At 49.4% G+C, this 26,335-nt stretch overlaps 2 protein-coding genes across 5 annotated transcripts; both read left to right on the forward strand.

The window, feature by feature from the left end:
* The first annotated feature begins 544 nt into the window (after positions 1-544).
* NONO (non-POU domain containing octamer binding) lies at positions 545-13,887 on the forward strand. 4 transcript variants are annotated; one of them, XM_027663279.1, is made up of 11 exons: positions 545-685; positions 853-1,021; positions 3,600-3,793; positions 4,789-5,090; positions 7,121-7,216; positions 8,141-8,337; positions 9,090-9,174; positions 10,339-10,441; positions 11,777-11,819; positions 12,147-12,256; positions 13,386-13,887. In XM_027663279.1, exons 2-11 carry the CDS (start codon positions 862-864, stop codon positions 13,521-13,523), a joined length of 1,428 nt encoding a protein of 475 aa, XP_027519080.1. In that variant the 5' UTR covers positions 545-685; positions 853-861; the 3' UTR covers positions 13,524-13,887. The 4 variants fall into 4 exon arrangements, with proteins under 4 accessions (XP_027519080.1, XP_027519082.1, XP_027519083.1 ...); XM_027663281.1 differs by having other exon boundaries at positions 597-685; positions 3,573-3,793; XM_027663282.1 differs by having other exon boundaries at positions 597-685; positions 853-976; positions 3,573-3,793.
* Positions 13,888-20,755: 6,868 nt separating this feature from the next.
* On the forward strand, positions 20,756-26,130 carry ITGB1BP2 (integrin subunit beta 1 binding protein 2). The gene is made up of 11 exons (XM_027663265.1): positions 20,756-20,952; positions 21,167-21,216; positions 21,315-21,371; positions 21,961-22,109; positions 22,244-22,356; positions 22,599-22,657; positions 23,499-23,569; positions 23,794-23,896; positions 24,319-24,438; positions 24,888-24,950; positions 25,706-26,130. The coding sequence occupies exons 1-11, from the start codon at positions 20,889-20,891 to the stop codon at positions 25,955-25,957; spliced, it is 1,101 nt and encodes a 366-aa protein (XP_027519066.1). The 5' UTR covers positions 20,756-20,888; the 3' UTR covers positions 25,958-26,130.
* Positions 26,131-26,335: the final 205 nt, after the last annotated feature.

The following is a 26,335-nucleotide window of genomic DNA, read 5'->3' on the forward strand; positions in this document are numbered from 1 at the left end:
GAGCCGGGCGGGGCAGGGCACGACGGGACCCTCCTGCCGAGCCCGAGGGGGCGCCCGCGGCTGGAGCGGGCACGGGGCTGGCGGGCGCCGCGAGGAGACCGGAGCGATACCCGCCGGCTCCGCCGGGCGCCGGGGCGGTTTCTAATCGCCGGTGGTTTTTAATCGCCGTCCCCGGGGGTGCCCCGGTGCCGCTCCCGGGGGTGTTGGGGGGGGAGGCCGCACGCGCTCCTCTCGGTGCCGCCGCTGGCCCTTTAAACGCGCGCGGCCCCCGCACCGCGCCTGCGCGCCTCGCGCGGGGCGGCTCGCGCGGCCGCTCCCTTTGTCCCCCGCTCGCCTCTCACCCGAGCTTGGCTGCCCCGCCGCCCTGATTGGCGGCGCGCGCGCGCCCGCCCGGCCCGGCCAATCGCGGCCGCGCGCGGCCGCCCGGTCCCGCCCCAGCCTTTGCCGCGCTAGTGAGTGACGGCGAGCGAAACCAATCAGCGGCGCGGCTTCCCAGGCGCGGCGGCCAGTGGGGGTGCGGGGGAGCGGGGCGCCGCGCTAGGGTGCGCGAGTTCCGGCCGCGCGCTCTCCGCTCAGGGCCGCCGCGGTCCCGGTGCCCGCGCCCCTCCCGCTGTCCGCGCCCGGCGGCGGAGCCCGTCCCGGTGTCCGTGTCCGTGTCCGCGTCCCCGGCCGGTGCCGCCGCAAGGTGAGGCCGCGCGGCCGGGGGTCGGCCCTCGGGGTGGCGGTTCAGCCCCGCTCCGCCGCGGCGGCGCCGGGGCCCGGCGCGGCCTGCAGGGCCCACCCCGCCCCTGGCACGCGGGGCCGGCGGGGAGCCACCGGCCGCCGAGTCTGACTGTGCGTGTCGCCCTTTAGGTGGGGAAGATGCAGGGCAACAAGGGGTTCAACATGGAGAAGCAGAACCACGCGCCGCGCAAGCAGCACCAGCAGCACCCGCCGCCGTCCATCCCGGCCAACGGGCAGCAGGCCAACAGCCAGAGTGAGTCCCGGGCCCGCCGCGGCGGCCCGCCCGGCCCCGCCACGGGTACGCGCCGAGCGGCCGCTCCGCTGCGCCGGGGAAATCCGAGCGGCCCGCGCGGCGCAACAGGTCCCGGGCAGGAACAAAAGGGACGCGGCTTTTCGCCTTAAAACAATAAAAACTCAGCTCCTCGGGCAGGCTGCGGCGCCGCCTGCGACAGCGGTGTTTTCCCTTGGTGGAAGCAGCGGTTTGAGTTGCTCCTTGGGTTGCGTTTGTGAGGTTTTTTAATTGGTTTTGCTCAGTGCGCTCAAAGATACACGCGGCTCCCCTGTGTTTGACGGGGATTCGCTCGCTGAGGTTCTCGTGTGCCCAGCACTGGGATAGAGAGTTTTGGGACGTAGTAACTGTGATATAGAGGTTCCTTCTTTGTCTCAGGGTCTCGAGAAGAGCCCGCTTAGAATTTGGAAGTCACCGTGGTTTTTTTTAACAGTGTTCCTGTTAAAAACCTTGCAAATACAACGCGGTCTGTTTTTTGTTGTCTGGTTCCTGTTTTGTTTTGTTTTTTTTTTTCCCCGGCCATAACAGATGGCTTCTCAGTTCTGGTTTCCTTAAGAAACTAGAAACTTTGGAAACTAGGTTACTGGAGGAAATGACAGGATCACTAGAGAAATTAATTTGCTTTTTGCTGAGATTGTGTTGCAAGCATCCTTAAGACTAATTTATTTTTTTATATATGGGAGGAGCCAGGAGATACCCAGCTTTACTTGATATTTCCGCGTGCTAGGGCCAATTGACATTGATGGAAGCCCTTGTTCTCCTCCCGAGGGTTTCCGGGTTTTCTCACTCGGTCTGGGCTGTAGCTCTGCCCCTCGGGATCTGGCGGAGGGGGGAGTGCTTGTGAGCCGAGACAGGATGCTTGTGAACTGGATAGTTTGGAACTAGGCAGCGTGGCATTGCCATTAGCATTTTCAGGAGAAAAAGTGCTTTACTTACATTAGGTGTGTTTTGGGGTTTTTTTTTTCAAGTCTGGACACTCTGGCTATTCAAAACAAAAACGTGTAGAAGTCACCTGTGCGCTTTTTTGTGGTTCGTCTGAGTGGAGTTTTTGTGTCAAAATCCCCCATGTTTTCATTAGGGGGTCCTGTTGAACAGGCTCTTTGTTGGTTCCCCGATAATAATAGACAAGGGTGGCCACGCAGTCTTTTCCAGTCAGGTTGAAATAATACAACACAGCTGTGTTGGGGAATTCCCACAGGGATCAGCTTGTAGTGAGTGACTGCATCTCCTTTGCGTGGATCTGCTTAAGGCAGAGCAGTGTGACTCCGTTCCAAGTCCCTCCTGTTGTATCCACAGGCCTTGCAATTGATCCCCAAATACTTGTGATAATGCTGTGAACAAGTTCACAAGGCAAAACATTTCACTTATGCACCTTTGCTGTGTGAAGTAGATAACTTATTCTCACTTCTCTAGGTATACTCTGGTTTTTTTGTGCCCACTCTTATGAAAGGGTTGTCCTTGCAGTGTCTTGCATGCATTGTCTTTGCATGGATAGTCTTTCCTAGTTAGTGCCCTGTTTTGTAGCCTGAATAAAGCCATTTTCATATGGCTTTATTTCATGTTCATGTTTTTATTTCCTATGTGTGACCATGAACTGTGTCCTCTGCAAGGCAAAGGAATTGCTTTCTGTGCATTGCAGTCCTGTGTGGTGAGGTTCCATCTGCCTTTAGGAGAATGAGGCACATGAAGATAAAAGTGATGCTAAATGCACCCCTGTGTCTGGGACATAGCAGAACTTTCAGGGTCATGCTGGGCTCTTGCTGAATTAAGGGTTAAAGATTGTATATGCATGTGGGGATTTGAGAATGTTCCTATTTGTGTTGATTACTGTTGGATATCTCAGAAAACATTTTAAAGTTGGGCTCGATCTTAAAGGTCTTTTCCAACCTTAATAATAATTAATTTGTAATTTTTCTGAGGTCTCACCTGTATGGCTGGTTTTTGGGATGGTTTGGGTTTGGGTTGGGGTTTTTTTCCACTATTTTCACCATTCCAGCCTTCTCTTCAGCTTGGAACCCCATACTCTGGAACCCAAATCCCATCTCACAGAATGACAGCTACCTGAAATATTATCTGTTTAGACAAAATTTCCTCTAGTTTTCATATTTTTCTGGACATTTGGAGTAGTTTTGTTTTGGGGTATTTTTGAGTAAAAATCTGGCTGCTGGCCAAACTGTGGCTCTTTTGTAATTACTCAGGTTCTAATAGCAATCCAATTCTAATCACTGCATTGTGACTACACTTGATTTTGTTGTGTCCCAGTTACCTTGACCAGATCTCCAAAAGTTTGGGTGAAATATCTCATGCTATTTCAAGCTGCAGTGTTGGTGTTTTTTCCAGTTCTAGACTGTCATTCACTGCTGTCAGTGAGCCCTGAGGTTCAAGGATGTGTTTTCTTTAAAGAAAACTGTGGGGCCGTTTTGAAATAAAACCCCCTGGTTGCTGTAGAGATGGCTGGAGAGGTTTAAGAGCGAAGTGGATGGGTGGTGTTACCTGTATTGTCCTGTGTCTCTGTGGTCACTGTGATGAAACCTAATAAAATTTATCCCCCCAACTGTAGAGCAGCTGTGTACCTTATTCCCCTCAGATGAAGGCCTGACTATTGACCTGAAGAATTTCCGGAAACCCGGGGAAAAGACCTTCACCCAAAGAAGCCGCCTATTTGTGGGGAATCTGCCCCCAGATATTACAGAGGAAGAGATGAGAAAGTTATTTGAGAAGTATGGCAAGGCAGGGGAAGTCTTCATACACAAGGACAAAGGCTTTGGTTTTATCAGGCTGGTGAGTGACTTCTACCTTGGAGTTGTTGTTGTGGCAGTGGCTCACACTGGAGCAGTGTGGCTAATTGAAAGTAGTAGATGTTCAGTTATCTTGTTAATTAAGCCTGCTGTTGATCTTAGTAACCTGGAATATGGGATTAGCTTCTACAAGTGGTTTGCCCAGAGCTTGTTATGAGAAGTGTGAATTTTGGGCAGCTCGTGGCAGGACTTATGAGTTATTTGTTATTTGTTCTGGAATCATCTGGTAGAAAGCAGAAAAAAACCCATATGAACATGGTGCTATCATATACAAAGTGAACTTCCATTTTCTGGAAGAGTGTGAATATGGACATAGTTTGTCATGCAGTATTCCTGGAGTGATTAATGCTCTTGAGGGAAAGGATCTCCGGACGATCACGCTGAAGTGTGTCTAGGAGGGAGGTGGCTACCAGCATAGAGTCGTGGTTCTCAGTTTTCTGTGGCTCATGCACCACCTTCCTGAAAGCCCCAGGGTGAGTGGATGGAGCATGAGGGTCCCATGCCAAAGTCTGGGGCACTTTGCTGTAGTGCAGGTGCTTGGTAGTGACTTAAGTGAGTGGAAAGGTGTAAAACTGGCATAGGAGGGCTTCGTGGATTGTCATACAGTCAGCAGTTCCTTATCAGACTTTGCTGATAGTTGAATCTTGATTATTTTTTAAAATGTATTTGTTTAAAAAAACCCATACTTTGTAGCCTTTGTATAATTATTTGTGATAGATAATGATAATTTAATTGTTTGCTTAGTTCATACTGGCTGTTGGACTAAAGGTATGTCTTTTATGTTTCTTCCCCCCCCAAACTCAGCCAGAGTCAGTGATGATAGCTCTGGTTTGTTGGGACACTTCTTATCGTGCTGCGGGAGGATCATTTGTTCCTCTCAGAAGTACTTGCTCCAGAGAAATCAGCTTGTGTTGTGACTGTGACCCACTGATTCTGTGCCACATTGAGAGTTTTAATGCTGACTGTTTTTATCCCCAGGAAACTCGCACTCTGGCAGAGATTGCCAAGGTGGAACTCGACAACATGCCTCTCCGTGGGAAGCAGCTCAGAGTGCGCTTTGCGTGCCACAGCGCATCGCTGACAGTCAGGAACCTGCCCCAGTTTGTGTCCAATGAGCTCCTGGAGGAAGCCTTCTCAGTGTTTGGCCAGGTGGAAAGGGCTGTGGTTATTGTGGATGACAGAGGACGATCCTCTGGGAAAGGCATTGTGGAGTTCTCAGGGAAGCCTGCTGCTAGGAAAGCCCTGGATAGATGTAGTGATGGGTCTTTCCTGCTGACTACGTAAGTGTGGAGGGCAGGAGGGGCTCTACTGGCATGTGTGCATGTTGGGTGGCAGGGGCTTGTGAGTGGTGTTTCCTTGCACCACAGTGGGACAGATGGGGCACGAGGTGATTGGCCTGGGGAGAACTTTATGTAGCTTTGTTCCAGTAAGAGGCAGTCTGTGCTGAAACTCAGGTCTGAGAACTTTCTTCTGGGAAGCTGCTGGTGGGGTAAGTGCATAAAACTTCCCAATAAAGTCTTTCTCCATAAAACGACCTTCTTAGGGCAATTAAAGCAGCCTTTAAGAAGCAGGAGCTATTTCAGAGGCCGTCCATGTCATTTGTTTGGAAACAAAGCTCAAGTGTGTTAATTGTACACTCTGGGTCACTCTGGGATGGGGCTCCACTTGGCAGCGTGCACTGCTGGGGTGGAATGCCACTGTGGGTATGGGATCTGTTGGAGAAACTGCTCAGATGGGACTGTTTGAAGTTTTCACCATTTGTTTTGCCCATGCTTGAAATGTAATAAGGCAGCAAAGCATGTTCTTGCATAGTTATGTGAACTTCCTCAAGCAGATGACCAATTCTAGTTGCATTCCACAGAGCACTCAGTTTACTTCTCTAACTGTTAAGAGGGAGCCATTTCTGATCTCTTGGAAATAAAAATTATTTTGTATGTGTGCTCCTAGAATTTCTGACTAGAATACTTCCCAAAATGGGGCTATATTGCTAATTTTGAAAGTAATTCTTCTCACTTCTTGGGGATATGCAGTGGCACAGCTGTGCACAGGAACACTCAGTTTCAAAAAGCAGGTTTGATTTATTTCTTTAATACCTGTTTTTCTCTCTGAGACTCTTCAAGGCTGACCAGCATAGTGTGTAGTGCTCTACAGGAGGATTATTGTTAGAGAGCTTTTGCTGATTCAGAAGTCTGTATCCTGGAAGAACCATGAAAAGAGATTTTTAAAAGTGATCATGCAAAACTAATCACTACCAGAGTATAACTGAGGGTAACATTCAATCCTTATATAGCTATCAGTGCATTAGGGTCTGATATCTAGGACCAAAAACCGGTCTGATTATTTCTAGTTATGGTTTGGTTTTGATTAAATTTGTTCTGGTTTATCCTAGTTCAAGGCAGTAACAGTAGATAAACTGCTGGAAATTGGTTCATGTTGGAAAATAAAACTGTTAATAGTGGAATATGTCACGTCAAAGTGAAAAGCTATATTATGGATCTTTAGCTGAAGAAAGAGATTTTAGCCTCCCATATCCTGCCTTCCTGCTGGAGCCTGGAAACCCTGTGTTACTTGGCATAGCAGGATCATCTCTCTTCCATCTCTCCAGCTCTGGCATATGGGGCTGAGGATGAGCAGTGTCAGCCCTGTGGTGGGGAGCTAATTCAGAGCCTGGGGGCGCTTCCATGCAGAAGACAGAAAGACAGAAGCACATGTGCAGTTCTCTTGCGAAGTGCAGCAGTGGATTCCTTGGGGGTGGGAATTCAGGCAGGGCCCAGTGGACTCTCGGAGCACTGTTGCTTGGCAACTGGCTGGTGGTCTCACCAGGAGAGTGTGACTGCATGGTACAGCCTGCAGTCTCCAGGGAGAGTGGTGTAGTTACTCTTTGCTTTAGACAACCATAAACAGGCATCGATGGACTTGTGTGGCCCGTGGTTGGCCATGTAGCAAGGGAGAAAAAGCAGATGTTGGAGTCTACAGGACATCATGCTGAGTAGATCCTGCTGGAGGATGTCAGGTTCTAGTTAAGCTGTTAATTTCAACCACTAACTGCAGATATTCTTACAGTACAATTTTGGTTTGGATTCAACAAGAATTTACAGTTCAACAAGATTAAAGGTTCTGTTCCTGTTCTAGAATGAAAGAAAGGTGTTCAAAGTAATTTCTGATTTCACTTTGATTGAGCTCCCCAGCTGCCCTGGGTTTCTTTGAGCAGTAGTAAAAGCAGTATAGGTTCAGACACAGTACACATACTTTCCAAAACTGCAAGCTCATTCTTGAATTTTCTTGGAAGCACCTCATCTTTTCTTTACAGATTCCCTCGGCCTGTCACTGTGGAGCCCATGGATCAGTATGATGATGAAGAGGGACTACCAGAGAAACTAGTCATCAAAAACCAGCAATATCACAAGTATGTACCTGGCTTGCAACAGGAGATATGTCTGCCTGTGGACTAGTGCCTCAGTCTGAGAAGGGTGGCTCATCAGTGCTCATGAGGTCCTCCTTTTTTTCTGTAGATGTGGCTTTGGAAAGAGAATTGCATACACTGTTCTCTTGGTTGGCTGAAAGAAAGCACACATTGGTGTGTGAATCCACACTGCTGGATAAGACTGGCAGCCTCCACATACTTTGCATAAGTCCTTTTCAGTTGTAATAAAAAGTTAAGTCAATTTAAGATAACACAGATGAGATTCCCTGGCAAGTATTACAGAAAACCTGTATAGGAAACAGATTTGAACCCACATTAGAAATTTAAGGATTTATGTGAATAGCATTAGGAAATTGTAGAGCTATCCAGGTACAAGACCACAGTCTTTAAAGACTTCCCAGTATAAGTAGGAATCTTGTGATCTGAGCAGTTGGCATTAGAAAACCAGGTGATCTCATAAATTTTTCATGTAAGGAAAATGAGAGTTTCAGGAACTGGGAGGCTGTATTAGGAATAGTCATGTGCTCCAGGTGCAGGGGCTGCAGATACTGCAGAAATAAACATGCACCTTTGGGCAGTGTTTGTTTGTGGAGTGGATGTGTCCATTAGATGTGCAGCAGGAGCAAAGGCTGTTGCTTTCAAGAGTATTTCTAAATCTCTTTACCCAGAATCCCTTGGTGTCTTATCAAAGCAGTGTCATTACTTGTTATGGAGGAGGACAGTTTCCATGCGGGAGGATTCTGCCCAAGTTCCTCCTTTCAGTGACTCCCAAGGAGCAGACAAGCTGCTGTCTCAGCCATAGCTAACCGCTAAAAGGAGCTGCTGTGGCATTTGAAGCACAAATGTGTCTTTCCTGGTTCCCCCTGGCTTTCCTGAAGCGTTCACTGGCTCCTCATTGTTTGACAGGGAGCGTGAGCAGCCTCCTCGGTTCGCACAGCCTGGCAGCTTTGAATATGAATATGCCATGCGTTGGAAGGCTCTAATAGAAATGGAGAAGCAGCAGCAGGAACAAGTAGATCGCAACATCAAGGAAGCTCGGGAGAAGCTGGAAATGGAAATGGAAGCGGCTCGCCACGAGCACCAAGTCATGCTCATGCGGCAAGGTACCGGTCACAGATGAACACAGGGGACAGGGCCCTGCACCATCCAGGGGTAGGTAGCTCAGCACACTGGCCAGAGCCCACTGAAGGTGAGCTGTGGGGTAGCTGCTTGTCCTGTAACCAAGCATAGTAGCAGCAAATGAATGGAATCATAGAATTGCTGAGGTGGAAAAGATCATCAAGTCCAACTGTTAACCTCCTTTCATGTAGGGGTAGAGCAACAAGGTCTCCACAAACCTTCTTTTCTTCAGGCTAAACACCCCCAGCTCCCTCGGCTGCTCCTCGTCTCACTCATGCCCCAGCTCTGTTGCCCTTCTCTGGACATGCTCCAGCCCCTCAATGTCTTTCTTGCAGTGAGAACTGGACACAGGATTTGAGATGTGGCCTCACCAGTGCCCAGTACAGGGGACAGTCACTGCCCTGGTCCTGCTGGCACACTATTGTTGGTACAGGCCAGGGTGCCATTGGCCTTCTCACCCACCTGGGCACACACAGGCTCATATTCAGGGACTGTTGCCCAGGTCCTTTCCTGCTGGGCAGCTTTCCAGCCACTCTGCCCCCAGCCTGAAGCACTTCATGGAGTGGCTGTGACCTAAGTACAGGACCTGGCACTGAGCCTTGTTGAACCTAACGTGAGAGATGTCACTGTATTGATGGAAACTGTTACCTTATTCCCTTGTGTGTTATGGTTCTAGTTCAGGAACTGATGAGGTGGCATGGGAGATGAGTTGATTTTGTTTTTTACTGTCACACAGACTTAATGAGACGCCAGGAAGAGCTGAGGAGAATGGAGGAATTGCATAACCAAGAAGTACAAAAACGTAAACAGTTGGAACTCAGGTAAGGGGGCAGGTTATGAAATGCTGTGAATCCATAGTGGAATGAAACGCCTCTTCAGTGCACTTAATTGTTCCCTGTGACAATTTAATTACTACCTAAAGTGTGGCTGTTACTTTAGGCCTTTTTGTTCATAGGGAGAGTGTACAGTTGGTTTGAGATGGAAGAGTTAGAAGTTTCTTGCATTGATTATAGTATTGGCTTCTTTACAGTTCTGTGTCTAAGTAAAGCTCCTTTACTGAAGCAGGTAGAAAATTCAGAATCTGTGCAGTGATTTGGTGGCTTCTGTGCTGCAGGTTGGGAAATCCCATTCCAGCATCTGTATTTTCATTTGAGGATTAACTTAGTCTTGGAGATTTCTCTCTCCATTGCAGCACTTCCTTGTCTCAGGGTCATTTTGAGAAGCTCCAGGAAGATTACCAGGTTACTTGTGTAATAGAAGGGGCTTGAGAACTGTCTTGCTTGTATGATATTGCATGTAGTCAGCGTGCATTTGGGAGCTGCTGTGTGCGTGGAACTATAGAATCATTTAGGTTGGAAAAGACTTCTAAGATCATTGAGTCCAATTAAATCTAACACTGCAAAGGCCACCACTAAACCATGTCCCGAAGTGCCACATCTACACATCTTTTAAATCCCTCCAGGGCTGGTGACTCCACCACTTTCTGGGCAGCCTGTTCCGATGTTTTGTAGCCCTTTTGGTGAAGAAATTTTTCCTGGTACCAGTCCAAATTTTCCCTGGTGCAACTTGGGGCCGTTTCCTCTCACCCTGTCACTTGTTACCTGGGAGAAGAGACCGACCTCCACCTGGCTCCACCCTCCTTTCAGAGAATTGTAGAAAGCAAGAAGGTTTTCCCCCCTGAGCCTCCTTTTCTCCAGGCTAAACATCCCCAGATCCTTCAGCTGCTCCTCAAGACACACACACACACACAGAGGTGTGCTCATGTTGTGTTTTATAATGAGCTCCTTAAAGTGAAAGTGCTGGAAATGTCTCCATGCACAAAACCATTTTTTTTCATCATGAGATACCTCACAGTTTACAGCATCAGCAAAATAATGTTCTTAAAGTTCTAAGTTTCCAATCAAGATCCATGAGGCAGCACTGCAACACAGTGATGCAGGTGGTTGGTGTGTGTTGTGCTGAGCATCCTTGGACCTTTTTTCCAGGCAAGAGGAGGAACGCAGGCGCCGTGAGGAGGAAATGAGAAGGCAGCAGGAAGAGATGATGAGGCGCCAGCAGGAAGGCTTCAAAGGGAACTTTGCCGATGCGGTAGGAGTGCTTCTGCCTTTCCATTACATCTGTACACTGACACTAGATTTTTGCCCTTTCTGTGAATTCTTGACTTGGTTGGAGGACTGTACATCTCTAGTGCATTCTACCCTAAATTATTGGCTCCCTCCAGTCCTAATGCAGTTTAGCCTGGAAAGTATAAATACCCCAGTTCTGTCCCCCCGCTGTTCATGTAGGACCCTCACTAGCTGTTGTGCTGCTGAGAAAAATACATGCTACCTCATTTTATTCTGACAGTAAGCATGTACTGTCCTGAGGTACTGCAGCAGTATCCTGTCATGATTCTACACCTGGCTATATCCCTAGCCTGCAGTCTCAGTCATGCTTAGGTGAAATGATCCCAACTTGAGGCGCTGCTGCAGGCAGTTGCCTGTACTTAAAAGTCAATCGGTCCAGTATTTTCTTACAATGTAACATGTGGAATAACCTGCCTTTTAGTAACAGTATCTCCAGATCTGTGAAAAGAACTGTCTTGCAATTTGTTTCCAGTCCCAGCCCCTATCTGTTGTGGGAACAGCCGTAGTGCTGTCCAGATGGGGTAACAGCACCAATGCGGCTGGAGAGCAAGTGTTTATGGATACTAGTGAAAAATTGTCCCCTAGGCAAAATAGCTAAATATATGTCAAACCAAATGGTTCAAAACCACATGACTGACCCAAACGTGGGAATATTATCCCTGTGTAGCAGAAGTCCTGATTCCTCCAAATGATAGTGTCCTCATATGATAAATAGTGGCACTGATGAAGTAAAATCTGTCTTCAGTTACCACTGTGGGAAAAGTAGTATTCCTCACTTCAGTGAGGGGTGCTCCCAGTTTTGTGGTGAAAGATACCCATGATACTGTTCCTCACACAGTTAATCAAAAAGAAATTGAACTCACTAACTGGTGTTTTAATGCAAGTGACCCAGTACTGTGTCTTTATGTAAGCTTACATTCCTTTCAACAGGAAAAGCTTCTTAGCTACGCTGAGGGAGTAGCAAAACTAATTCTGTCTAATGTGTTACTGCTACTCACAGATCTTTCTGTCCAGATGTCAAGATACCTTTGGTAAAATCTGCATGTGCAGCTTTGCTGCTGGATGTTTTGCCATGATTGTTAAAAGCAACCTTTCAGAATGAGATATTTTAAATAAGACCTGTTCATTCAGCAGTTATCGTGTGAAGGTAGCTCATATCTTCCTTTGAAATTTACCCTGGGAATGACTTTTCTATACATTTTTCAGTACTAAATCCCCAGAACCCCTTGAATTTGTATAATTACATTTTTTTTTTTAAAACCTGATTATCAGCTGAAATGAGTGTCTGTCTTTCCAGAGGGAGCCACCAGACATGCGAATGGGACAGATGGGTATGGGAGGTAAGAGTATTCTTTGTTCTTGTCCACGTTTCTTTCCTTTATTACAAAATCTGTACCTTTTTTTTTAAGTGATCTCATTTTATCGGCTTCTTATTTAGAAACTCAAAGTAATCTCTCAGTCTAGTGACAGGAAGTGTTCATGTGACAGGAAACAGAACATACTGTAAAGCAAGATCAGTTTGTCTTGACCTACTGGTGCAAAGCTGGTTGATAGACTGGGACTCTGTCCCTGCATGTAGCACTGCAGGGAGCTTACAGGGTGTTGGAGTGATGAGCAGACTCCAGTCACTGTGTCTGCCAGGACTATTCCTCAGTTTTCTTTTCCAGGTACCATTGGCATGAACAATAGAGGAGCCATGGGTGGTACCAATGTCCCAGCTCCTGCACCTCCTGCAACTGGTCCTGGAGCCATGATACCTGATGGAGCCATGGGAATGGTAATGTATCTCCATCTGCTTTTTGTGCACACCTTTTAAATACAAACTGTGTTTCCAATGTTAAGCATATTGCTGCCAAAGTTGAAGCTTCTTTATCTTGCTTAGGCCTTTGCTTAACTCCTGCTGAAATCTTCAGAAGTTAATCTTGCCTTGATACTTTTTGGAGATTGGGCCAAATCAAATAACTACATATTTTACTTCCAGGATAGCTAGTGCTAAAATGCTTGTTAGATCTTAGCAATAATTTATGGGTATTTTTCAGAACACATAATGGGAAGCACTTTGTTAAATTGAGAGTGTTTTGAGAGTAGATTCTTGTAAGCATAAAGCCAAGCTTTCAGAAGCGTTCTGTCCATCACCAGTTCTAAAACCAAAGTTATCTCCTGTGCTCATTGGCTCAAATGAGTTCAGCTAATTTGCTTAGGAGATAAAGAGCAAAGAATCAGCAGAGGTTATGCTTGTTTGCCTTCTTTAAATTTTTATATTTGATTTAGTTTTAAACTTCACTGCAGAGCTTTACAATAGGCTGAGGCTTTTGTGGCCTCTGTCATACAGAGGATTGATCCTCCCACACAGTGCCAGCACTTCTAGTCGCCAGCAGAAACAGCAGCAGCAATAGTAAAGTTTGTCCTGAAAGTTCACCCTCTAGTAAACAGTTTTCCTGCAAACCTTCCTACTCAGACTTCTTGCTGTGTCGTGACTGCTGTGTCACGGATAATTTTTTGTCATAAAGAGCAGTTTTATTTGGCAATAAGCCTTTGTACTTAAGTAGTAGGAACAGCGAAGTGGTTGAGGTTAAGGGAATGTGTACCACACAAGGAAATTAAGGGGGGAAGGTGAAGCCAGGAATGGAAAGGGAAGGTGAGTTCAGAAGGCTCACCTGCTCCACAGCAGGACACTGGTGTGTGAGGTGGTGCAGACCATCCCAGTGTGCCTGTCTACAGGTTGTGTGGGAAAAGGGACTTCGTTCTGCAGTGGTCCTGTCGGTCCAGTTTGGGGACTATGGGGATGCTTTTGGTGTGGTAAAGGTTTGTATGGTGGAATTTGAATCAACTCAAATGGCTTTTAACTGCCCTTTGTTGTTCCTTGTTTTCCTTCCTGCATCCTCTCCACTCGTCCTCCTCACAAGACTCCACCACCACCTCCAGACCGCTTCGGCCAGGGCGGAGCCATGGAAGGCCTGGGAGCCATGGGAGGGAACCCCCCTGCCTTCAACAGAGGGAACCCAGGGGGGGATTTTGGCCCCAACAAGCGCCGCAGATACTAACAGGATTAAGCTATCCCCTGTACACACCCCAAAGAGAAAGACATCTTGGCAGGCCACACAGGGTTCAACCTGGGGGGACAGGAGGGGAACAGATTTTAAAAATAGCTAATTAGGGCCTGTTCTGGTAAAGCCACTCTAGGACAAGGGGAGTGCAGTCTGACTGGTAAAGGTTTTAGAAGATTTCATGTGGTGCATTCCTAATTTTAAAGTGAAAAAAGGATTCTGGGAGGCTGCCGTGGTTGTTCAGTAATGGTGAAATCTGGCAAGGACCCTAATGCCTTGACCATTCCAGGTTTCCTATTTGCAACTGAAATCATGAGACTGAATTAGATAAAATTTCCGTATGTCTTGGCATTTTTTTAGAGTAGTGAACCTTGCTTAAGAGCACAGGGAAGTCTCTGGAGAACTAGGGCAGCATTTGGGTACTTTGCAGCTCCCATGATTTTGTAAATTTATATAGCTCCAAATGATCCGTCATGTAGTTAATTGGGGGAGACTTTATGTTTGTTTTTTTTCTTTTTTTTTTTTTCCTCCTAACTTGTTAGTTACTCTTTTTATCTGGACCATTTGTTTCTTTAAAGTAGTTGACAGTTGTGCAGCCTGAATGGCTGAGAGGTTCTTGTTGGGATGGATTTTTTGATAAGGTGTTGTATCTCTTTATTTTTACTGGTAGTCAAGTACAATCTATTGGATAAAGATACTGTATCTCATGCTGAAGATTTAACTGAAACAAATGTTTGTATAATCCTAACCTTGCCTGTCTTTTGTGTAGAAGTACTACAAGATTTTTCATTTAGTGTAAACTGTTTGAACACAAACTGTAATTGTCCCACTAAAAAAAGTTCGAGTTTGTCTGAGGAATGTTACAGGAATGCATTATTAAAGTGGATTTTAAGCCTTTTTTATCTTGTGTGTTGCCTCTTCTGTTTTTTAATACAAATATGTATGTGTGGATTCAGATTATGGTGCAAAAGTTGTTCTTGCATAGCTCTGGAAAGAGGTGGTTTAACCCCTGACAGTTTTCTTAACAGTTTTCCTTGTCACAGAATGAGTTTTATTGATATGTTGGAACAAGACCTTCAACAGTCTGGGGAAGGGAACCTGGGATGTGTCTGTGTTGTGGATGCAGAGCAGTGAGACACAAGACTTTTCCATGTGTCACTGGGAACATGGAGCTCAGTTCCTGGTGCAGAGTTGTCTCCATCTCTGCCCTGTGCTGCAGTTGCCTCTGGTTGGGATGTTCCTGAGCTCCTGTGCTGGGAGGAACAGAGGGCTCACTCCTGACTGTTGATGGCTTTATACCTTGTGCAATACATGAGGGAATCTGCAGGGACAGGAGCCTTCTGTGACTTGTGTTCTCATACTGAATCTCTAGAGTTGAGACTGCAGAGAGGGAAGCTTAGAAATAAATTTAGGTGGGAAAGGGAGGGAGAAAGAGTTACAGCCTAAAAGCATAAGGAGGTGCCTTGAAAAATTGTGAAATCACAGGAAAGATGAAAACATTTTGATATGCCAAATGTTATCTTAAATTAGGGTTTGGTCGTGTAGGTACTCTTTAGTAGTGAAAGATGATATAATCACTCTGGAGCTTTGATTGATTTACCCCAGTCATTAGATGGCTTTTAATTAGCCTAGAATGGGATGATAAGCTGTATTGAAGAGAGGCTGCAGCTGATGCTCTTTGTTTCTTGTTTTGTTTTCCACATTTGGAAGCATCAGCACTACTTGCTGGCTTGCTGAGATGATAGGCATTTAATGGAGATTATCAGGTTGATTGTGAAGTAGGAAGGGTTTGGTGGTTTTTCATCTGGATCATTTGCTAGGGCAGCTCAATATTGCAAAATGTCAAATAAGGTGGTGAGAATGCTGATTAGATTTTGTGTTGCCCTGGGAGAGAATGGATCTGTTTGTCTGGAATGAAGCTGTCAGACGTTTATTAGTCCCATGGCTGCTGGGTAAGTACATTATTTAATTCCAAAGTCTGAAATACTAGGGGAAGAAACTGTGAAGTTGCACCCAGGTGTCTGCAGTGTCTCTCACTGTCCTGTCCATTGCTCAGCTGGGTGGTGTGAGTGAGCAGCCAAAGGAGAAATCACTGTCTTAGGGAAACAGCAGAGCTCAAACATTCAGCATCGCTCTGCTGCTGTCTCAGTCCTGTTCAACTACCTGATAAAGGTGGGTCTGGTTGCTGCCTTTCAGGAAAGGGGTGTAAAATCATGGGGAGGGAGGGATTTAACACTGCTCAAAGCCCATCTAACAAGGTTTGAAAGATCCAAATTGAAGATCCAGTGACAGCAAAGGAAGAAAACTAAACTCTGGTGTGAATGCTAGAGGTAACTATTCTTAATTTGCTTTAAAGGAGGAGGCTGAAAACCTGTGACTGAGGTTCCAGGAAGGAAATTGTAAAGCAAACCATTGCTAAGGTTTTCAGAGGCATGTGGCAGGTACACACTGTCTAGTGCAGAAGCATTTACAGCTGGGCAGGCAGGGCTGCCTCACTCCAGAGCAATTCCTTCCTCGGCTGGAGCACTTTGGGTTCTGGTGTCAGTGCCTGTGTCAGGCAGCCAGTGCAGCTCCAGAGGCTGGGCTGTGCACAAGCACTGTTGGGATGTGCTGAGGTTGAGCCAGTGTGCAGAAGGGAATGCTTTTCCCTAAGTGCTTGTCCAGAGTGGTGGCTACTGTGTAGTTGCAGACTGATGCAATATTTTGACTATGCTGAAGAGAAACCTGTGCCTTTTGCTGTCATACCTTGTTTAAAACACAGTTCTGCGGTATCAGTTCAGACCAGACCAAGGACTGAGGAGCAGTTTGGTTCTTGATGGTTTGCTCTTAGCTGTAAATCCCCATCATTTGTGGACTTCAGAAGTTACAACTTGTGCTTTGTGCAGCTTCCTCTTAATCAGTAGTGCCTGAGTTTGTGAGAATCAAAGATAAATCTGAAAAATCCAGCTGGGACCTGGATAATTTTGTCATATCAAAGCAGTAGACAAAACATTTCAATTTTTTTTTCTGGTACACTGCCTCTCTGGAGCAGCTGCACTTTATCACAGAAAGCTACAAGTGGTCGGATGTGCTAAACTACTCCAGTGAGCTACCTGTGGGGGCTGAAAGAAGGAAGATGTCATTCCCTGTGGCCTTGCTGAAATGCCACATTCATTCTCTCTTTTGTCTTGGTCATGACTTGGTTACCTGGTTGTCACTTGAATGCCAGAGGTAAGCAAAAAGCAGAAAAAGTGGAGGGGCACAACGCTGCTTTTAGGACATTTTCCCTCATTACAGCCTGGCCACTCTGCTCTGAGTGAGCTCACAGTGACCTTGCTTTTAAGGCAACAGGATCCTCCAAAGGAAAACATGGAAACCCCCACACTTGCTGCCTGTTCAAGCTATTTCATGCAGCAGATTTTGATTAAGGATGCTGGCTAATGGCAAGAAAATTGAGTCTTGGGGGTAGACTGAACTCTTCTTTTTGGACTGGTAACTGTTGGGGACTAATTTGCACTTTCTGATGAGGAATATTGCATGTGTTTCCAGAGTGAGCACTAGAGTGAATGAGCTCCTAGAGGAGCAGCTCAGCTCCAAGGAAACTGAATTATCTCTGGAGCAAGATACTGAATTACAGAGAAAATCACCATCAGGTGGGTAGCTGGTTCCAGTTTGAAGGTGTAATTGTTCAATGGACTGGAGAGTTGGGGCAATAGTCCTGTAATAACCCAAGCTGCAGAAGGACAGAGTTCTTGAACAGAGAGATGAAGATTGCCCACATCCCCCATTTTTGATACTTTTCCGGTCATTTTCAAATTTGATTTCTGAATTGTTGAGCACAACCAGTGCAGACCTCTTGGGAAACAGCTGGTACTTAACTCCTCAGCAGTGCTATCAGAAGAGTGACTGGGCAGAACTTCTGATGTAGAATTGCTCAGCACATATTCTTCTGAGGAAGATTTTCATTTCCCAAATAAATAAAACATTAATCTTGCCTGCTAGCATAAAGAGCAGTAATATGTTTGTCAGGGATTTTCCTTCTCCTAAGCAGCCTTTTGTATGGAAGAATTACTCTGTGCTTTAGAAATGCAGAGCCTTCCTGCTGCCCTGGCTGCACAGAGCATCCTGAATGACTGAAGGGTCAGGGTTGAGCTGGGTTTCTTTCCCTGGAGGCATTCAGCAGTGTTCTCCTCAGGAATGTGAAGGGCTGTTTTACACTGACCCAAATTGTTCAAGGGCAAACACATTAAGCTGGGTTTGAAAATAATTTATTCTTTATTTTCTACCTCCTTTTTGTTCTGTTATATATGAAATTAAGTGTACGTGAACCAAACAGGCTCTATTTTTAATTCTCAGCTGGCCCATTCCTTGCAACCTGTTGCAAAGGTGTTGGTCCTGATTGTCCCTGCTCAGTTGACTCACACAGTGACTTCTGCTTTACTTGGAACTCTGCTCAGGAGGAGGGTCACACTCAGCAGCACAGCCCAAGTGCCACTGCCAAAAGCCACAGCTTCAAACAAGATGCTCTGTGATGGATGTGTAGTCCAGCCTGCTCTTAGCCACCTGAAACTCATCTCCTCTTCTTCCTAATTTTTAAAGCACCAGCTCCAGCAGAGCCTCGAGTCTGCTGGCGACCAACCGAGCAGTTCCCCTGCAGCTCATCTTTATTTCATGAGGGATGTCTTGTGTCTGCCTCCCAGGCTGCACCTCCTCTCCCTGTCCTCTCTGGGGAGCCTCCCCATGGGCTGGGAGCCGTGGACACTTTGGTTTACCACCTGTCACTGTGCTGTGTTCCCAGCAGGTTCTGTCTTTCCAGCCACCTTGTTCCTGCAGACATTTGCCACAGTGCAGCAGAGGAGCTGGGGCAGAGCAGTTGTGCTGCTGCTCCTCAGGTGCCAAGGGGGTCTGTTCAACCTCAGCCCCCCCAGGTACCTGCTGGTATCTCTGCAATGTGTGTGAGCCACATCACCCTCTTGGTATTCCCTCTGAGGTGTGCAAGGTAACCCGAGCTCCAGATCCTCACTGGCACAGGGATGGTGACAGCTGCAGCCCTGCTGACAGCTCATGGAAAGGACAGGGACATCTGAAACCCTCTAGCCCCCAGCACTGCAAATTCCCCTGTCACAGGCCTCTGCCCAGCTTCCTGGGTCCTTAGCCACCCTTCTCTCCTCAGTAGAGCCTCTGGATGCCAGCAGCATTTTTTTTGCCCACCTTTGGGGCTCTTGGGTCAGTTATTGTGTTCTGAGGCAGTACAGTGCCTGGAGGAGGGTATTGGCTTGAAACCATTGAGCTCCTGCTGGTGTGAGAGCTCCCCCGTGCCCTCACATCTCCCTCCCAGCTTTTGGGTGGATGTGGGTTTATACACAGGGCACCCAGGTATAGGGAGGTGTGACAATGATACAGTACTCCCACTGGGGCTGGAGGTGAAATAGCAGGGCAGTGTGAAATAAGTCTGGAGTAATTTCCCTGGCAAGCTCCAGAATTTCGATGGCAGTTCACTCTATCTCTGAACTTTGGAGATCCCCTTGGGGTGACAGAAGATTCTTCAGACTGCTGAAGGGGGATTAAGTAGGTTAAACAAGCATCATAGCACAGGGTTGGAGTTGCATCAGCTGTGGCAGACCCTGGGGGTTTCCCTCTTGTACAGACTCTCTGTGCAGCTTCTGCTTGCAGGAATTGCCCTTTGCACTGTCTGACAGTGCCAAGGACTTATATCGACCCTGGTTCCTGAACAGAAATGGTACCCAGGTGCTGTGTGCTCCTGGAGGTCCAGGCAGCACCCAGGAAACAGCTGTGTCTGCAACCAGGAACAGCAAAAAGAAAATATTTGGTTTAGATGCTTATAGGAACTAAGTAAAACCTTTGATCTCAAGAGGGTTTCCTGTTTGTAGAGGAAAACCCTTGGGTCCCAGAACAGGAGCAGGGAGTCTGAGCAAACCCTTCCTGGGTACAGGGGTGCCAAGTAACATTTTGCACTTTCCTGTGATGACAGTGATCTTCCAGGGAACAGTTTTCATCCCTGGCATGAGCTCAAGGAAATACAGTCAGGTCTTGGTCTTTGTGTGTGTCCTTCCCCCCCACACACCCCCAAGGTCAGATGAGAACACCAGTGGGTATTGCAGGAGTAACTGTTTGAATGCTCACATAATTAATGTATTCCAGAGATGGGGGATCTGAGATGCTTGTGATTGTCTGTGGTGCACATCAGCCTGCAAAAGGGTATAAAATGCTGCTGCAGTCTGAGCCAACCAGGAAAACTGGTCTCCTGAGGTCACAGGCAGCTTCTGGGTGGTGTTTGTCTCTCCTATCCCCTGCAGGGACACCTGCAGGGTATGTGCAGGGCAGAAATGCCTTTTGAGATAACACAGAACATGCAGAACACTCACTTTTGGAGAGGTGAGTGAAAAATGCCAAGATCTGCTCAAATACAGAGATAAAATCCTAAAGTAGCTACATAGGTGCTTTATTGCTTTCTAATTGTCATTTCTGCAAAGCTAAAGATCTAGCCAAACCTGCTTATATTGTAATCCTTTAGACACAGACTGTGACCTAATCTGAGACTAAGTGGAATGAGCCTCACTGAGACTTCTCTGAGAAATTTAGAAAGTGAGGGGGTCTCACTGAAGCTCAACAGGAGGGACCACTCCTGTATATACTATATTTTGTAACAGATGTTAGAACTGTTATTTAGATACTGCATTGGCAATATTTAGATATTGTATCAGCAATAGATCTCACCGTAATCACCCATAAAATCACTGTGTCTTACTTCCCACGCCCGGCCAAGAACCTTCCCTTGACTACTCTGTTACACCTGGGCTGCACAAGACCCCAGGTTGAAGGATATCTTGGCACAGCCTTGGTCTGCTGGTACCTCTGCTTAGCAGGTGGTTGTGCCTTTTGGGGCCGGGGGAGATCAGCACACATTTTGCCCTGCGACCCCAGGAATTCTCTTCCCATCTGTTTCAGGAAACTTTCAGCTGCTTCTATAAATGCTGAAGAAACTGAGCACGGTCAGTCCAGAGGAGCCGTGTGTGTGAGTGGGGTGGTGCTGATGCCTCCACGAGGGATGACAGACACTGGGAGGACCTCTGTACACCCCAGGCCACCCTGCAGTGCCCATTCCTTCTGCTGGGCACAGGGCCAGGACAGAAATGCCTTTCGAGATAACAGAGGCGCCGAGCCCCATCAGCTGCTCTGTCCATCTTTAGCCTGCTCTCCGGTTACCAGCCACCTCCCACAGCTGCCTCCAAAGATAGGCAAAGCCACCTCCTGGAGCCTGGGCTGGAAACTGTGGGGAAGCAGAGGAGGGATCACGGGCAGGGATGAGCCTGGTGGGATTTCTGTGGAAGGAGTGAAGGACGCCGTGAGTTCTCCTGGGCGATGGCTTTGCTGTGCTACAACAAGGGCTGCGGGCAGAGGTTTGATCCTGAGCACAACACTGAGGGTGAGTGGGCCCATGTGCCCTGCACCAGGGGGAGTGGGAACGTGTGCTGCCTTCCCAGTGTGTGGCCCTGGCTGCCATGCTGCAGCTGGAGCTGCCAAGCCCAGCACAAGGAGCCCACATGGCAGGAGCTGGCTCTGGACCTGTCGGCTGTCACGGGTGGCTCGCGGGCAGGATCGCTTCCCCTGAAAGCTTTTGCCTGGTTTTCCCTTTTCAGACTCCTGCCTGTATCACCCAGGTGTCCCCATCTTCCATGATGCCCTCAAGGTGAGTGGGGCAGGAGCAGGGGCTGCAGCTGCAGGGGCTGACCTTGTGCCCAGCAGGGTTGCCCTCACCTGACCAGCTTGTCATCTCCTGCTGCCTAGGGCTGGTCTTGCTGCAAGAAACGCACAACAGACTTCTCTGAGTTCCTCTCCATAAAGGTGAGCGACCCACCAGCCCAAATGCACACAAATGCTGTTCCTCCATCCTCTCCTCCTGGCCCCTGCCCTGTCCTGTCCCATCTCCATCCTCTACCAAGGCTACCCCTTTTGCCCTGCCAGCCAAGGATTTCCTATCTGCTGCCAAGGAGCCTGCAAGCAAGGGTGCTGCTCCCAAAGTGCAGGGAAGGTTCTCCTGCAGAAGGGTGTTGGAAGGGGCTGGTATCCCCCACCAGGATCCTGTAGGAGGAACATAAATGCCCAAAGTGTCAGCACAGCTGAGAATGTCTGAGTGGTCCTGGGGGAGTGAGGAGGCACCAGAGGCCTGGGAACATGGAGGAGACTCCTGCTGCCATTCAGCTGCCACACTGGGGTGCAGCAGGGCTGAGGCCTGCCTGCCATGGCCCCAGAGAGGCTGACACACCATCTTGCCCCCAAGAATTCCTATGGACACAGCCTCTGCCCTGGTGCAGGGTCAGAGCCCATCCCTGCAGGACACAGAGCCCCCAGAGTGTGGAAACTCACAGGGTTTAGGAGCAGCCACCATGTTTGGGAGTACAAAGCAGTCATCAGGCTTGCCTCTGATGTTCAGGGATGCACAAAGGGGTTTCACAGCAAGGAGAAGCCCCCTGAGCCTTCCAGCCAAGGGGAGACCTCAGATGAGCCGAAGGCCAAGCCAGCAAAGGAGCTCATCTTTCAAGGACCAAAATCAGCTGAGAAGATGCTGCGGGAAAGACCAAGGTGAGATAGGCTCAGCTTACAGTGTTGTGGAGCTTCTGCATGTGTCCTGCCCCGCTGCTTCCTCAGGAGAGGCAACAACGCTTAAATTGTAAAAAAACCCCAAACACTCAGCGTTTGCTGCTGCTGTTTCCCAGCTCTGATGAGCCAAGACAACTGCTGCCCATTAAAGTATCCAGATCTCTGGAGCAGGCACTGGAGAAACTGAACCTGTCCTCCAAGGACAAGACCCTGGAGAGCAGTGGCACAGGTAGTGATGAGCTGTTGGACGGTGGTGGGGTTGCCCATGGCGAGCTCAGCAGGGGGTTTTGTGTGATGGGTTCAGTGCTGGGCCGCGGGTGCTGCGTGTTCAGCCGCCTGCAAACCCGCAGAGCTGGGCCCTGGGGGGGCACTGCAGTGGGCTGTGCTCGGTGGCAAGCTGAGCACGGGGCTGAGGGGGGATCAAGGGGCAGGTGAGGGTGGTGTGTGTGTGAAGCTGTGCTGCTCTTGCAGGGGAGGCGGCTGCCCAGGCGACAGCTGGCACCAGGTGCAAGAACGCAGCCTGCAAGGCGGTGAGTGCCCGGCAGGGTCCCTGCTTTGCCCTCCTTTCCCCATGACCAGGAGCATCACGGGGCTCATCAACCAGATGACACCATCTGGGTGCAGGGAAGGGTGTCAGGCAGGTGGGAGGTGGCAGTGCCCATCTGCTCCACAGGCTCATCCCGTCCTCGCAGCGGCTCCCTCTGTCACCTCCCAGCCACATTCCTGCAAGAGGCTTCCAGATGGGTGGTACACTCGTGTTTCACTGCTGCCCATTGCTTGCAGTGAAGTATAGCACAAAGTCAGGATTGGGCGTGTAAGTAAAATGCATTTAATTAACGCTGCACAGCCCACTTTGTGTCTTGCCCCAAGGCTGCCTCGTGTAGCACTGTCTGCCTCGAGGGAGCAGAGGGAGGGCTGGAATGCTTGGAAAGCAGCAGAGCTGGAGCAAGCAGGGAGTGAAAGGCAGGAGGTAGATGAGGACATGAGACTGACATGCTCTGGGAAGGAGGGGAAAGGACAGGGTGGACAAATGGCCCTTTGCACCTCGAAGTGAGTTCTTGTGGTGTCCAAACCAGCCCCAGGCTGGGAGCTGGCTGTGTTTGGGAGAGGGTCAACAGAAGGGTTGCTGCCAGGGTCATGGGGGTGACACTGTTGTCTCAGGAAAGCCAGGGTGGCTGCCCTGCCAGCAGGGAGCAGGGATCAGTGCTGGGCTGCTGGCTGAGTGTAGTCCCAGAGTAAGTCTTCACAGATGCTGGGCCATTGTGCTGTGCCCTGTGTGTGGATGGGCATCGATGAGTGAACACCTGGCTGTGCCACGTCATGCTGTGCCACAGGCACAGACAGAACTGTCCTCTGCTTCTCTCTCCACAGATCTACCAGGGCCCAGAGAGTAACACAGAGGTTTGTACGTTCCATCCTGGCGTTCCTGTCTTCCATGAGGGGTAAGAAACAATCCTTTGCCAGAGAGCAGACTCACCCTGCTGAGGGCTGAAAGTGTTGCATTGCAAGGTTGTGTGGCCTCAGCAGCACAGCCAGGGCAGCTGTGGGTGATGACAGGGGGCAGGAGGAGCTGTTGGTTACAAGACCCTCTCCCTCCACACCACACTGTGGTCCCCTGTCCTGCTCCTGTGTGCACTCCCCACTCAGGTCACCCTGGTCTCCTCAGGATGAAGTACTGGAGCTGCTGTGGAATCAAAACAACGGACTTCAGTGCCTTCATGGACCAGCCAGGCTGTAGCAGAGGGTACCACTGCTGGACAGAGAAGGGGGTAAGGACAGAGAACTGCAGAAAACTGAATTTGGTTTGAGGCTTTTCCTCAACAGCAACAGCCCCTGCAGTGCCCTCCAGACTGAGTTTCCTGATTGCACACAGCACTTATGAGCCTGGGCACAGCACAGTGACTCTGGAACAAGAAGGGGATGTCTCTGATCTTAACAAGTCCTGGATCAACCCTAAGCACAGCACAGATATCCCATGTTGCATGGGACAGCCTGGCAGGGGCTTCCCACCTTTGCATGAACCACCTTCCCTCAAAAACCTGCACGAAAGGGAGGGTTGGGTCTTGCTCAGCTGATGCCAACCTCAACCTGGAGGAGATGTGCAAAGGAGCATCCTCTGGCTCAGACATCCCCTCTGTTCGGGGTGTGCCTGAGCTCCAGCCGTGCCGTGATGGGCTCCTCTCCTCGGCAGGACAAGAAGGCAGTGCTGTGCCGGCAGGACTGGCACCAAACCAGCAGCCAGGTGGTGGTGACGGTCTATGCCAAGAACCCCCTTCCCGCCCTCAGCAGCGTCAAAGCCAATCGCACTGTGGTGAGTGGGGCCAGCAGAGCTGGGGTGGGGGTGTGTCTTTCCGTGGCACCACCCGATTCTGATGAGCCAGGAGCCAGCCGGGGCCGGTGCTCCTTGATGGCCTGTTGGACTGTTGCTACAGGCAGGGTTGGCACTGCCAGCTGACCTGCTGTCCCTGAACTGAGAGCCTGGTGGCTTCACTGCTGCAGCAGCATCTGCCTGGCAGCTCTGGCTTTCAGCCTCACTGAGTGGCTTAGCTGGCCTTGAATCACCCAGCCTGTGACAGAGGTGAACCTGGCATGCTCTGAAGGGAGTGAAATGTTGCCAGGTGCTGAGGGGATCACCAGGCCATCACACTGGAGCCAGGATGTGGGATGCATTATGATGCTGAAAGGAGGCTGCACTGTCCGGGGGAAGAGCTCTGGCAGTGCTGTGCTACCCACTCAGATAATTTTCTGTTGACGTTTCAGATTGAGGCTCATGTCATCTTTGAAGGGAATAAGATTTTCCAGGCAGAACTGGAGCTCTGGGGGGTAAGATCCTGTTTATTTTGATTTCCCTGTTCCAGCAATCTGTGTGGGGCTGGGCTGCAAGGCTTTGAGGCAGCCTGGGCTTGCTCTTGGTCCTGGGCCGGGTTACCCAGGTATGGGCATTTATAGCCATCTCTGCTAGGAAATGCCTTAGGGGTTGTGGGGAGGCTGAGGTGGCTGCACTGATCAATCCTGGACTAAGATCAGAGCTGGAGGTCATTGCCAGCTCTATAGGTGTTCTGGGCTTGGTCTCAGGCTGCCCCAAATGCTCTTTGGCCGAGCAGATTCCCCTCTCCCCCTGCAACCCTGCTGTGAGTTGCAGGCAGGCAGCAGCGAGAGGGGAGAGACTGATTTTTCAGCTGCTTGCTGGCTGGGGAGGAGCAGTGAGACTCAGGAATTTGCACGTGCATTTCTTGTCTGTATTTCTGGTGCATGCTGCCTGTGCCTGCAGGCAGCAGAGGGCTGACAGGTGTGGGTATGGCTGTGTCTGAGCACAGCTCGCTGCTGGGGAGAGGCTGTGCCGCAGCTGCACATGTGACTGTGGCGAGCTGAGCTCTCCTGAGCTCTGTACCAGCACTGTGGTGCTGCTCAGACACAGCAACGTGAAGCTGAGCTCAGCTGCAGCCCAGGTTTCTCCCAGCACAGGGAGAGATTTCTCCTCTCTTCTCCTCTGGCAGGGCTCTGCCACTATGGGGAAAGATAAGCATGTGCTGCCTGCCCTCCCCTGCCCGGCTCACTGCATTTTTCCCTCTCTCTAGACCATCGAAATACAGAAGAGCTTTGTGAACATGGTCCCAACCAAGGTGGAGATCACGCTTTGCAAAGCCAGCCCTGGCTCCTGGGCCAGGCTGGAGCTCCCCCAAAGCAGGTTGCAGCCCTGTGGTGAGCAGGAGAAGGAGGCTGCCAACGCAGAAGAGCCTGGGGCAGCGCAGGAGGAGGACTCTGATGACAGCTTGAGCTGGTCGGAGGAGGAATACGAAGAGCTGGAGATGGGAACACCGAGCAGCTGACAGTCCAGTGCTTCAGCAGCTGAGCAGCGCTGGTTCCTGAGCTGCTGGTGACCTTGACACTGCCTCCAGAGGAGCAGACCTAACCCTGGACCGTGTGCAGGCTGCAGTGTGCCCTCTCCCCTGGTCAGAAGGAACAAGTAATAAACACCCAGAGCAAAGGTTGTACTCTGAAATCCCTGACAGGCGCTTAAGAAACGTCAGTGGGCCAAACCCTGCCTTCTGCCACTTCCTCTCCTGTGTCTGACTGGGGCAGAACAACAGAAGGAGCTCCCCTGTCTGCACCTCAGGCAGCCTGGGCCAGGTGTCCCTGGGGCCCGGGTGCTCAGAGCTGGGCATCCTGCCTGACCCTGGCATTCCTGGGGGTACTCACAGCCCGGC

This window comes from Corapipo altera, unplaced genomic scaffold, assembly GCF_003945725.1.
Source record: "Corapipo altera isolate COAL_440 unplaced genomic scaffold, ASM394572v1 107b, whole genome shotgun sequence".
Classification (NCBI taxonomy): domain Eukaryota; kingdom Metazoa; phylum Chordata; class Aves; order Passeriformes; family Pipridae; genus Corapipo; species Corapipo altera.

Excerpts from the sequence above, each read along its gene's own strand:
- NONO (XM_027663281.1), top strand. The coding sequence starts at position 862 with ATGCAGGGCAACAAGGGGTTCAACATGGAGAAGCAGAACCACGCGCCG. Across the intron at positions 3,794-4,788 it reads GCTTTGGTTTTATCAGGCTG|GAAACTCGCACTCTGGCAGA; the intron begins GTGAGTGACTTC and ends TTTTATCCCCAG. Across the intron at positions 7,217-8,140 it reads AAAAACCAGCAATATCACAA|GGAGCGTGAGCAGCCTCCTC; the intron begins GTATGTACCTGG and ends ATTGTTTGACAG.
- ITGB1BP2 (XM_027663265.1), top strand. The coding sequence starts at position 20,889 with ATGGCTTTGCTGTGCTACAACAAGGGCTGCGGGCAGAGGTTTGATCCT. Across the intron at positions 21,372-21,960 it reads CTGAGTTCCTCTCCATAAAG|GGATGCACAAAGGGGTTTCA; the intron begins GTGAGCGACCCA and ends TCTGATGTTCAG. Across the intron at positions 24,439-24,887 it reads TCAAAGCCAATCGCACTGTG|ATTGAGGCTCATGTCATCTT; the intron begins GTGAGTGGGGCC and ends TTGACGTTTCAG.